We start from the raw sequence: 12,691 nt of genomic DNA, 5'->3' as shown, positions 1-12,691 counted from the left end.
AATTGAGTAACAGTTATAACTCTACCGAAAGCAGGCAGTCTCCATCGAGCATCTTAAAATTGCTTAGACATTAAGAATTATTAACCATTTTGTCTACCTTACTATTAAAAGATACAGCAATGCCTCATTTCTGCATAATCATCTTATAAAATATTTTAGCAGAGGCATTGATGATATCGAAATGAGTAAGTTTGTTAATAGAAAAATAAAAGCTGATGAACTCTGCAGGAGAAGTTGAAATCATTGTTGAAGGTGGAAGAAGCGTATTACAAAAAATTAAGGTAAATCAAATGACAGAGAAGACAAACAAAAAAGTAAGCTAGTCATTTATACTTTCAGAAAATTACAGCTGTTTCCAGAGGACCTATCATCTGTGTGTGTGTGTGTGTGTGTGTGTGTGTGTGTGTGTGTGTGTGTGTATTATCTGTGTGTAAATATGTCAGTAATGAAAGATGGTATGCCATGAAATATATTAAATAAGTTTGATGCTCTGTGAGGGAAAAAGTTTAGGAATCACTGCTCTAGGCAAAGGGAACTTTCATGGGATATTTTTACCTGAGACACACACACACATCTTGTATAAGAAAGAAAAAGAAAGTAAAGAGAGTGGAGGGAAACTGAGTTATATTTCTCCTCTGGATCAAAGGCTACTACAATTAAATTAATAGATACTAGACCCCCTAGTATCTATTAAATTAATAGATACTAGGGGGCTTTTCCCCCTGCTTGCTTTGCTCACCCACCCCTGTGCATGTTTTTCTACATAAAATGTAGAGGTATACTCTGTGAGGTATCTAGTTGTGTTAAGGGAGGCGGCAAAGGAGGTAGGCAAACCCTTAGCCATAATTATGAGAGCTTCTTTGGACTCAGGGGAGGTACCCATGTGCAAATGTGACCCCAATTCACAAAGGAGGATCAAATGGCAACACAAGTAATTATAGACCTGTTAGTTTAACTTCTGTTCCAGGAAAATTATTGGAGGCACTGGTTAAAGAAGCACTGCAGGATCATCTAGACAAGACTTCAGTTATAGCTCGGACACAGCATGGTTTTTGTTAAGGGAGAGTCTTGCCTGACCAATTTAAAATATGAGATTGGATACTATGATGTGGTCACAAAGAAACTGGATGCAGGGAATAACTTTGATATCATATATTTGGATCTTAGAAAGGCTTTTGATACTGTTGCACATGAAAGACTTGCACAAATTGGAGCATTTTGGCATTGGAGGCAAATTGCTGCTGTGGATAAAGGGATGGTTGAGTGGGAGAAGACAGAGTGGTAATCAATGGACTCTTCATGGACTAATGTTATTAGTGGAGTCCCTCAGGGTTCAGCGTTGGGTCCATTGTTGTTTTCTGTATTTATAAATGATATTGATGATGGTATAACAGGCTTAATGCCTGTTATACCAGTTTGCAGATAATACAAAAGTTGGCAAGGTTGTTAAGGACACTAATGACAGTACACTGCTGCAACAGGATCTAGAAAAGTTGGGCTGAGAGGTGGCAAATGAAGTTTAACATTGACAAATGTAAAGTACTACATATGGGAAGCAGTAACCCCAAGAGTGACGTATCAACTCTGAGGTACCACCCTGAGAGTGGTAGAGAACGAAAAGGACCTGGGGGGTAATTGTGCAGGCAGATATGAAGTTTTCTGAGCAGTGCAGACAGTCTGCAAGAGTAGCTCATAGTGTCTTGTCAATGATATACAGGAATTTTTCTATCAGAGATAAGGAGGTGATTATCCCCTTGTATAAGGCAATGGTCAGTCCTCACCTTGAGTGCTGTATACAGGTCTGGAGGCCTCCTTTTAAGAAGGATGTAGAACTGTTGGGAACGAGTACAGAGAAGGGCAACAAGATTAGTGAATGGAACAAAGAGTTGCTCTTATGAAGAAAGGCTTAAGTTTTGCAAATTAATGTCTGGAGACTAGGACCTGATTGAGGTATATAAAGCCTTGAATGCTTTGAGCATGCTCATTGCTGATGGAATTCTTCGTCTTGCTCAGAATAATCACCTGAGAGGGCATAAATTCAAATTGAGGAAAGACAGATGTAGGATAGATGTGCGGAAGTTTGCCTTTAGCCAGTGGGTAGTTGGTTGGTGGAACAGACTTCCATCTTTTGTTGTGGAAGTTGATAGCCTAAATAAATGTAAGGCTGAGCTGGACAGGTATTTGGAACGAATGGAGGGGTGAAATGGGAGCAGTTTTTTTTTTTTTTGGCTGATGCTGCATAAGCTTGCTTTCTTGCATCATATGCCTCTACTAATGCTATACGTAGTAAGTAAAATCTTTTCTACATAAAAGACACTCCTGTCGAAACACACTGATTGATATCTCGTCAGGAAATTACCTATGTAATTATTTTCCTGTGCATTTTTAGTGACATAATTACCCCACCCACTTGTACCACATGACCTGCATCACTCTTCTCCCATTGGCTACCCCCACCACACTACATTCTCAACATGGAATAAATATCACTATGTAATTATTTACCTTCGTTTACATAGGTCACTTAGGAAAAGGCCTTTTGCTTCAAGTTCCATAAAGCAAAAAGCCTTTTCCTAAGTGACACACTGATGTCTAAAATAGTTTAGTATTTTGTAAAAATTTTAAATATTTGTATAGTTTGTAAATATTTTAGTTAAATATTTTAGTCCTGCTCTTTCAGATGCAACAGTATTCTATTTACAAATATACAAACTATATTGGGTCCCTTCATCATCTAATATTACAATAGAACATCAAGTTATGCCATAATGTTCACCAACTTGTGCATGAGATTGGTGTACGTTATGAGGGCAGTTTTCTTTCAATGCAATGAACATTGGCATTCGTCCCACATTGGCATTCGTCCCACGTACGTGCTCTACATTGTCAACACCAAGTGTTTTATTCTATCCAGTAACCATTTTTGTGTTCCTTTCATGTAACATTCACCAATATCGAGGTATGCTTGTTAATAGTTTAATATTTTACAAATATTTTAGTTTATTGTAAATGTTTGTATTGTATTGTTATTATACAATACAAACCTTATATAGGTTTGTATTGTATAATAATAATAATAACATTATACTAATATACTAACGCACTTATTGAAATATAATTAGGAAATGACCTACGTTATTATTTACCTGTGCATTTGTAGTGACTTAATTGCACCTCCCTCTTCTCCCATTGGCTCGAATAAGTGACGTAATTGCCCTGCTGTCTTCTCCCATTGGCTTGAATAAATATCACTAGGAGGAAAACTTTTTAAATGTATAGAGATATATATATATATATATATATATTTTTTTTTTTTTTTTTTTTAATTTTCTTGTACATGTTTTATGTTGGTCTTAGTTGAATAATCCTATGAAGTTTTTATTTTAAGACATGCTTTCCAATTCACTTTTCATGTCTTATTTATACCCTTACTCAACATTCTTTTAGAGATTTTTTTTAAACTAGGGAATTCTTGTCTCTTTATATTTTATCATCCTGCAACATTGCTGTGTGTGTGAATGAAAGACATACACTTCAGAGCACTTCGGAACCAACAAATAATCTGTTCATAATGTCGTAATTTGCAACCCAAATACCTTTGCGGTAGAATTTTTATAATGCTGTAATTTAATTTTTATTTTCTGTATTACATTTGTTTAAATATATTTAATATAACATTGACATTATATTAAGACATAATAATAGAAAACTGAATATAGTCTCTAATATATGATTTTAAAAAAAATTATATTTTTTAGGTTAAAGAAAGATATTGGAAGAATTATTGTTACACTTACTAATGGCAAGCCAGCTAGTGAAGAAGAACAGGAACAACAATCTGGCCAAGAAAATGAAGGATTAATTATTATGGTGCCTCTTCTGACATCTTGTTTGCGAGCTCTAAAACATTGCACTGCAAAGCTACATGCTTTGGAGATTGTCCTAACTATGGCCTCTTATCTTAGTTCAGAAATAATTTTAGATCGTCTTCTTCCATATATGGTAATTACTTATTATTAAATTTTTATTTTTCATGCCACTTATGTATCAGAATACACACACTTGACACAATGAAAACATTTATTCAGTAAACAGTTATTCAAATTACAAAATGTTAATTGCAATGAACATTTTAAACTTTAATCTGGAACAATATTGTGCTTAGCATTTTCTACTTCTAGAAATGAAACTTACAACAAAGTTATTACACTACAATAAATAAATTTATTTTTTAGCATAATGTTGAAGTATTTTTTTCAGTACTTTGGTGTTTGCAGTTAGCAGTCTTGGTGTTTATAGAAAGCAGTTTTTAATTGGTGTTTATCTATATAGTTAAAAACTGCTGTCTGTCTCCTGGTAGAATGATGTCATAATTCTAGTCATTGCTGCTATTTAGTTTCCAACCTTAATATCCCACAGTCTAGTAATATGTTAATATATTTATATAATCAAATCATATTGCCAAATAATCTTTTCCAAAGGCTGATTATATATCTACTATATACAGTCGATTCTGGTTATTTGGAACACATCGGGACTAGTGCAATTTTGACCCGATTAAGCGGCTGCCCCAATTATCCGAAGTTTCACGTAAATAGTTAAAAATACAATGCCCCCCCCCCTTTACAATTGGTTCACTGTACAATCAGATCACGTTACGATGGAGTCACCATTGTAAAGTACCATTCACTATACAATGTGTAATAAGTGCCGGTCACAGTGATCACGTTTGTGAATTGAATTTTAATTCAATTAAACAGCGATTCTAATTAGTGAAAATAGGAGGAATATTATCCATAGGCTATAAAAGTAAAGATATATTAAGTACAAATTTACCCTTTATTACCTTACCAATTAAAAAATTAAATGATATGTGAAATTCGGAAGAATATACATGATAATCGGAAGAATTAATATGTACTGTAATATGTGCATACTAACCAAACTAGTTGACATTTCTGTTCACTGTTGTTTGTGGGTGGGGGTTAAAATTTTAAACAGTAAAAAGATAAGCAATCAATAACAAAGAACACGGCACACAAATTGCAAGTAACACGATATGCGCAAGTGAGAACGGAGTAACAAATTACGAAGCTTTAAAAATAGGAATGAAGAGAAGATTCTGAAAATTATTTTTTTTATATGACTGAAGATTCCATAGAAGTGTAAACACATTTTACCTTAACAACCCACAGAATTCAGCTGTCGGTATTATCACAAATTCAATAAGATCGAGTTTATGATAGATTTCACTAACACAAAAGCCCAATAAACAGGTGACTGCTAATTGTTTTTTATTGTTTTGTGGTTGTGACCTCCAGAAATCCGACCAACTATGTGGTACGGTCAGAGACAATCGTAGGGTAATCTTCAGTGCTGCTTTCTCCTGCCCCGATTAAACGGCATTTTGTCCCAATTAAGCGAAGTAAACCCTGGCTATTTTCTCGATTGGGTTCTGTTTTTTAAGATTTGCCCCAAATAAACGGCTGCCCCTTTTAACCGGTGGCCCAGATAACCGGAATGCACTGTATATATATTTTTTTTTTTTTTTTTTGTTCGCTTTTCTAATTTAAAATTCTTTGATTTTTCTTGTCTTGTAATCTGTTTCCTTTATATTATTTTGAAAGTGAAAAAGAAAAATCAAAAGAAGAAATTTTTCATTTTTGAGTAAATTTTTAATTAAATTTTTGTTTATACAGAAAGACAAATCAGAACATTTTATATTAGAATTATGGGAAAATTTTTTACCTACTTAACCTTTTCCCAGAGTACATATATATATATATATATATATATACACATTTTTCAAGAGTGTTTCAAACGTGTTTCCGAGAATGTGTTCATCTATGCTTAAATTGTTTTGAAATCTTCATGTGAGTGCTGCTGCTGCCTCTTATCAGTGTTTCTGGGTAATTGTACACATAGTCTATAATAGATGGTAGAACAAAAATAGATTTTTAAAATCAGGGAAGGAGAAAGAGGAAATTGTGCCTTTCAGCTATTGTCTGGTTTTGGCCTACCAGAGATGGAATTCTTTTGGAATTCCAGCTTTTATAAGCCAAATTCAGATCCAGAAGTCAATAAAATTAAATACAGTAAGAAATAAACAGATATAGAAAATAGTATTGCATCAAAAAGGTAACAGTGAATTTTTGTGATTTTAATAATTTATTTTAAGTTTTTTTTTTTTTTTTCTGGCACTTTTTAAAAAATTTCTGATTTGATTTTTGAAATAATTTCAGTCGAATGTTGAGTACTGAATGCAAAATAAGAACATGTTAATATTTAAAAGCATTTATGTACAAAGTTTTCATATTTAAGAATTTTAAAAATTTCATGGCAAAACTCATCACTTTTGATTCCAAAAAAAACTCACTTGGGGCAAAGACATGTACAGGGACTCATTCCTGAAAAGGTTAACTGCTTATTCCCTTTAATTTGTGCCCTTCTTTAAATATATCAAAATACCCATTAAAGGATCATCTAGACAAGACTTCAATAATAATTCAGGTTTGCCAGGTTTGTTAAGGGAAAGTCTTGTCTGACAAATTTGATTGGATACTATGATGTGGTTACAAAGGAACTGGATACAAAAAATAATTTTGATATCATATACTTGGATTTCAGGAAAGATTTTGATACTGTTGCACATGGAAGACTACTGTACAAATTGGAGCAGTATGGTATTAAGGGTAAGTTGCTACAATGGATAAAAGGGTGATTGAAGACAGAGAGTGGTAATCAATGGATGCTGCTTTTCGTGGATTAATGTTATTAGAGGAGTTTCACAGGGTTTGGCGTTCAGCCCACTTTTGTTTTTTATATTTATCAATGATATTGATGAAGGCTTAATATCCAAGTTTGCAGTTGATACTAAGGTTGGCAGTTGTTAATGACAGTATTGACAGTGTGCTACTGCAACAGGATCTAGAAAAGTTGGGCAGATGGGCTGAGAAGTGGCAACTGAAGTTTAACATTGACAAATGCAAAGTACTGCATATGGGTAGAAGTATCCTCAGAGAAACATATGAACTGTGTGGTATTACATGCAGGGTGATAAAAAATGAAAAAGACTTGGGAGTAATTGTGCAGTCAGATATGAAGTTTTCTGAGCAGTGCAGGCTGGCTGCCAGAGCAGGTCATGGGGTGTTGTTAATGATATACAGGAATTTTGCTAGTAGGGAAAAGGAAGTGATTATCCCTTTGTATAAGGCAATGGTCAGGCCACACCTTGAGTACTGTGTACAGGTCTGCAGGGTGATAAAAAATGAAAAAGACTTGGGAGTAATTGTGCAGTCAGATATGAAGTTTTCTGAGCAGTGCAGGCTGGCTGCCAGAGCAGGTCATGGGGTGTTGTCAATGATATACAGGAATTTTTGCTAGTAGGGAAAAGGAAGTGATTATCCCTTTGTATAAGGCAATGGTCAGGCCACACCTTGAGTACTGTGTACAGGTCTAGATGCCTCATTTTAGGAAGGATGAAGTGTTGCTAGAATGAATACAGAGAAGGGCTACAAGATTGGTGAGGGGGGACGAAGGGGTCCTCTTAAGAAAGGCTTAAGTTCTGCAAATTGCAGCATCTGGAGGCTAGTCACCTGCCAGGTGATCTGATTGAGGTGTATAAGGCCTTGAATGGGTTGAGCAAGCTCAATGATGATGAGATTCTTCCTCTTGCTTGGATTATGAACCTGAGGGAGCATAAATTCAAATTGTGGAAAGACAGTTGTAGAATAGATGTGTGAAAGTTTGCCTTTAGCCAGTGGGTAGTTTATTGCTGGAACAAACTTGCATATGTCATTGTGAAAGTTGATAGCTTAAATAAATTCAAGGAGGGACTGGACAAACTTTGAGAGGGAATGGATGTGTGAAATGTTTTTTTTTTTTTTTTGCTTTCTTGCACCACATGTCTCTACTACTACCCACTTCAATGTTATTCAACAATCATTTACTCTCTGGCTAAAGGCAGATTTCCCTACATCCATTCTGTAAACCATCCTTTGCATATGGGAAAGAGTGAAAATGCCATTGAAATTTAGTTCACTCAGCCCTTTTAGAGCCTTGAACACATCAGTTAGGCCACCACATTGATGCCTAATGTCCAGATGCCTGCAGTCTTTCTAAGATATTCTTGGGAACAATACTTTTATGACCAAAGCTGATATCATTTTTTTTCTCTGCACCCTTTTCAACATATCTACAACCATCCTAAAATGAGGTTTCCAAATGTATGCAGTGTTCAAGCATTCCTAATGGTGATGGATAGGGAGCCAGTGACTCAGGTCATCAATAATCTAATGACACATCATTGAGCAGAGCTATACTGCTCTGATATCAAAAGATAATATACAAACTCCAGTTATAGTAACAAAATGGCAAATCCAACTAACATATCATCCCAAGCTCAAAATTCTGCAAACAAATTCAATTTGATTTGACAGGAATTTGATTCTGCTGTGGCACTTCTTGTCCAGATAGAAAATTGTATTATGTGGGCTGAACTGCTGAAACTAGTTCAGTCAGTAGCAACCCAGGAACCAGTTAAAAAGGCCTGATGAAAAAAAAAAAAAACAACTTTTTGAAACATCACCAAACTGCTTAATTGTCTTTATTGAAATGGATTAATAACTTCAGCATTTCATAAAACAGCTTAATCTTTCATGTGGGAGATTAGTGTCACTTATTTTAGTTCATTTCAATAAAATAAATAGCCACATATTGCTTCCCCTCCAACTACCCTACCTCCAAAAAAAAAAACAAAACATGGTTTGGATCTGCCGTTGAGAATACAGTATGCTTGCTCTGAGTTTAATGCGCCAATAATAGCCCATAGCTGAGAGAAGTCTATAGAAGTTAGCAGTAGTAAAGCAACCAAACAATATTTGATTGTTTAGAATAATTGTAGAATGATCATTTGGTCACTTGTGCTAATCACTACCACTGACTTCTGTATACTTCTCTCAGCTGTAGGCTGTACTTGGAACATTACAACTGAAGCAAGCATACTGTATTCTCTAGGGTAGAGCCAAACTTCGTGATTTTTCTTTTTTTTTTTTTTCTCTTTTTCTTTTTCCAGTTGACTTACAGAATGCACTAAGGAATTCTGCTTGATTCACCTATTCATTTGACTGTTTCAGAAACAACCAAATAATTCAATAATTTTCATTTGATTGTTCTCATTACTTGATGTGCATGGTGAGTTAATAGTATACTTAATATCTGGATGATTATTTTCATACCTATAACCCTTATCCAAGTTATTCATGGTCTACTTTTTCAAGATTACCTATAAAACCATTAGCTGACTTCTACTCTGGGTACAAAACTTAAGGTCTATTCTTTGATCCATCCAACCTTGCTTGTGAAAATAAACAAAAATTACCAGACACTATTTTTAACATCCTGTTTTGTCTGCAATAATCTGATTTTAAACAACAGTACTGTTTACTAAAAGTAAACGCTTAAGATTATCAGTTTCTTAAAAGGAAAGCACTTCCATATTGAGACTTTGTTTTATAAAAATCAAATTGCAGTACGGTACTAAACAGGCAACAAGAAATAGCTCAGTTACATAACCAGAACCACCCTTTATATACCAATAACATCAATAACAATGATGTCATGTTGTCACCTATGCCTGCAAGGTTTTGTTTTATGGCCTGCAAAGTTTTTGTTTTATTCAGGGTAATAAAATGTGAGTGTAAACTTTTAAAATAAATAAAAATAATTGAATTAAAAAGTAGACACATTCTCAATGTAGGATTTAGTGTATTATATCACTACACAAGATGCAAAATATGACTGTTAAAAAGGGGGTAATTGACTATACACTTGAATATATGGTGCTTGTCATTTCCCTCTGACAGGGTGGGTATTGGATGACTTGGATTGGTGATTCATAATGACTTATTTAGAAGTGTCTCGATGATTATTTAAGTTGTTTACTTGATTCACTTTTCTGTAATGGCTCAACTGAGTCAAATCAGCTAAATAATTTGTTCTGCCCAATACTAATTCCTAATGATTGCTTAATAATAGGATAATGATCTCTTTGTGCCTGCTGGCAAAGGTTTTGTATATTCACATAATGATAGGGATATTAGCAGACCTTTGGAATGTATTATTTGATAGTAGGATTAAATAAACACAAGTATCATGTTTGGATCACTTTATGGATCACTATTTTTACCTTCTGCTGTGTGCTGATTTTCAGTTTCAGCATAATGTAATGAGTACATTTCTTACTCAGGGATGGGATGTCATTATTGCTAGAAGTTTGGTACCATTCACTTTATCTTGAATTATTATATAAAATGGTCTCTTGTCCCTAAGATTTTTTCTTATTTCCTCATACAGTTGCTCCATTCTGTTAGTCCATTTATTTTCTTAAAACTTTCATTTCTTCATTTTTCTAAAACCATTTTTTAATTTTTTGTTCAGTTCCTTCATTTATTATCCACTTTCATGTGTTAAAGTATGATTAAAAATTGTGTTATAAACAGCTAATTTCACTCTTGCTCAAAATGAATTTGTTTATGTCTTCCTATATTCTCTATTTTACTTATTCTGTTGTTTATTTCCATGGCCATCTTTATTAAAGACTATTCCTAGATATTCAAAATTACTTACCACAATTTTTAGTTATTTAGTCCACACTCTAAATTTTCCTTGTCTCCCAGCTTTCATACCTTTTGTTTTTGTGAAACTAATTTCCATGCTTACAACAACTAATTTTATTGTCTACAACTTTTATCTAAGTTATTCATAAATTGTTATATTCAAATGATCCAATTTTTACATTTCCTGTGTAAATCTTTTTAAGCAGTATAGCTGGTTTCCCACTAATAGCTTACACCACAATATGTGTGAGTGACCAGGACCTCAAACCTGTACATGCCTAGGTTAAGATATGTTGGATAGCTCCCTGGCTAGATAGCCTCATACCTTTTGCCAACCCTCATGCAATAAAAATAATGAAATTCATTCTAGATTAGCATAAGTTTGCATACCACAGATAAAAAAAAAGAATTTCATGAAATAAATAACTAATTAGAATTGTTCATATAAATAGTAGTATCTTTTGATTTATATGCTTAAACATTATAATCAATAAGTTTTTTATTATATAGCTCTTTCTAGTTAATGATCGATTCCCTAGAGTCCGTGTTGCTGCTATACAGACACTGACTGATTGTTTAAAACTTGTGAAGAGTGTGCCACGCAGGTAGGTGTCAAATATCCATTATAAGAATTAATATGTATAGCCAGTGGTGAGCTGTGAATATTTTAATAATGGGCTCTCATTTTGCTGATTTTTATTCTTTTTTTTTACAACTAGGGAAATATAATAGACACATTTTTTTCATAATAATGAAAAAAATGTGTCTATTATATATCTATCATTTTAATATAGCAAATAAAAATAACATGTGATATCTCCCATATCACAAATAACACAAGAAACTATCACAAAACCGTCTAGAATATAAAAACAAATATTACATAAAAAACAAACTATTCTAGAAAAGGTACACAAAAAACAGATTACATGAAAAAAATTATCACACAAATATTAAAGATAAATTTACTCTAAAAATTGCCATATAGAATTTACTTCTTTCTTAATATTTGTTGTTGATCTTCTGCTTTGCTCAATATCTGAGCAATGTTTACAGAGGAAAGATTTGACTTAATGATCTGGTTCAAATTGAAGCAATGGTTTTCCATTTAGATTTATGGTCATCATATCTGCAATGTGTTTAATTGTCAAAGATATTCTTTTTATTGTTACAATATTATTCATTATGCTGAAAGCTCACTCAGATTTTGCACTGCTAATTGCAGTGATTTTAAGGATATTTCTGCCTTTTTTAATTGAAAAGGGAATTTCACTCGATTATAAAGATAAACTATCTTCAATGAAACCTCTAAAATCACAAATTTTTATTTCATATTTTATTAGAAAACTTAAATTTATTATTCGTTTTTACCCTCTTACCATGGAGACAAAAGTTCTTCCATATTCCATGTTTCCGGTTAGCATATGTTTAAAGTTTCTTTCAATTTTTTTTTTATTATTTTTTTTTTATGTAAACCCCAAACACGAGAGGTATTAGAACCTATAGTACTTAGTACCATGCTTGGGTTGGAGGTTGAGAAGACGAAAGAAGATATTTGTTGACATTGGACTTGAACTTCTGTAGACTGTAATTTTCAGGAAATACATATGAAGGAAGGTTGTTCCAGAAAACAGCAGTTGAATGAATAAACGAGGAAGATGAAAAGTTGGTTCTGTGAGTTTGAAGTTGGACAGTAAATGGATGTTGGCTGGTTTCGGCACGTGTTCGGACTGTTTTGAAAGAGAGAGCGGGAATTATAGAAGACAATTCAGAAGAACAGTGCCCATGGAAGTATCTGTAGAAGAGGCATGCAGCAGAAACAGTACGTCTATGAGAGAGTGAGTGGAGAGACTCTGTTAGATATGAATCATTAATTAACCTAACTGCCCTCTTCTGAATGGAATCAAGAAGCCTGAGAGAGGTTTTGGGGGGGGCACCACCCCAGATGTGGGAACAATATTCCATGGCAGGGCGGATTTGCGATTTATACAGAGTGAGCAGCTGTTTGGAAGAAAAGTAACACCGAGAGCGAAAGAGAAAACCAAGTTTTTTAGATGCAGAGGAAGCAATATTTG

General features: G+C 33.8%; 1 protein-coding gene across 1 annotated transcript in view; it reads left to right on the top strand.

The window, feature by feature from the left end:
- The window catches only part of Vps15 (vacuolar protein sorting 15), a 316,929-nt gene that overhangs the window by 107,371 nt on the left and 196,867 nt on the right, over window positions 1-12,691 (top strand). Inside the window, exons 12-13 of the mRNA XM_090374029.1 lie at window positions 3,759-4,002; window positions 11,127-11,221. Coding sequence (XP_090230155.1) covers window positions 3,759-4,002; window positions 11,127-11,221 — 339 coding nt within the window. The remainder of the gene's footprint in view (window positions 1-3,758; window positions 4,003-11,126; window positions 11,222-12,691) is intronic.

The sequence above is a fragment of the Mastigoproctus giganteus genome, chromosome 5 (assembly GCF_048544385.1).
Source record: "Mastigoproctus giganteus isolate SK-2022 chromosome 5, ASM4854438v1, whole genome shotgun sequence".
In the NCBI taxonomy this organism is placed as follows: Eukaryota; Metazoa; Arthropoda; class Arachnida; order Uropygi; family Thelyphonidae; genus Mastigoproctus; species Mastigoproctus giganteus.
This window is presented reverse-complemented; position numbering and strand designations above follow the sequence as displayed.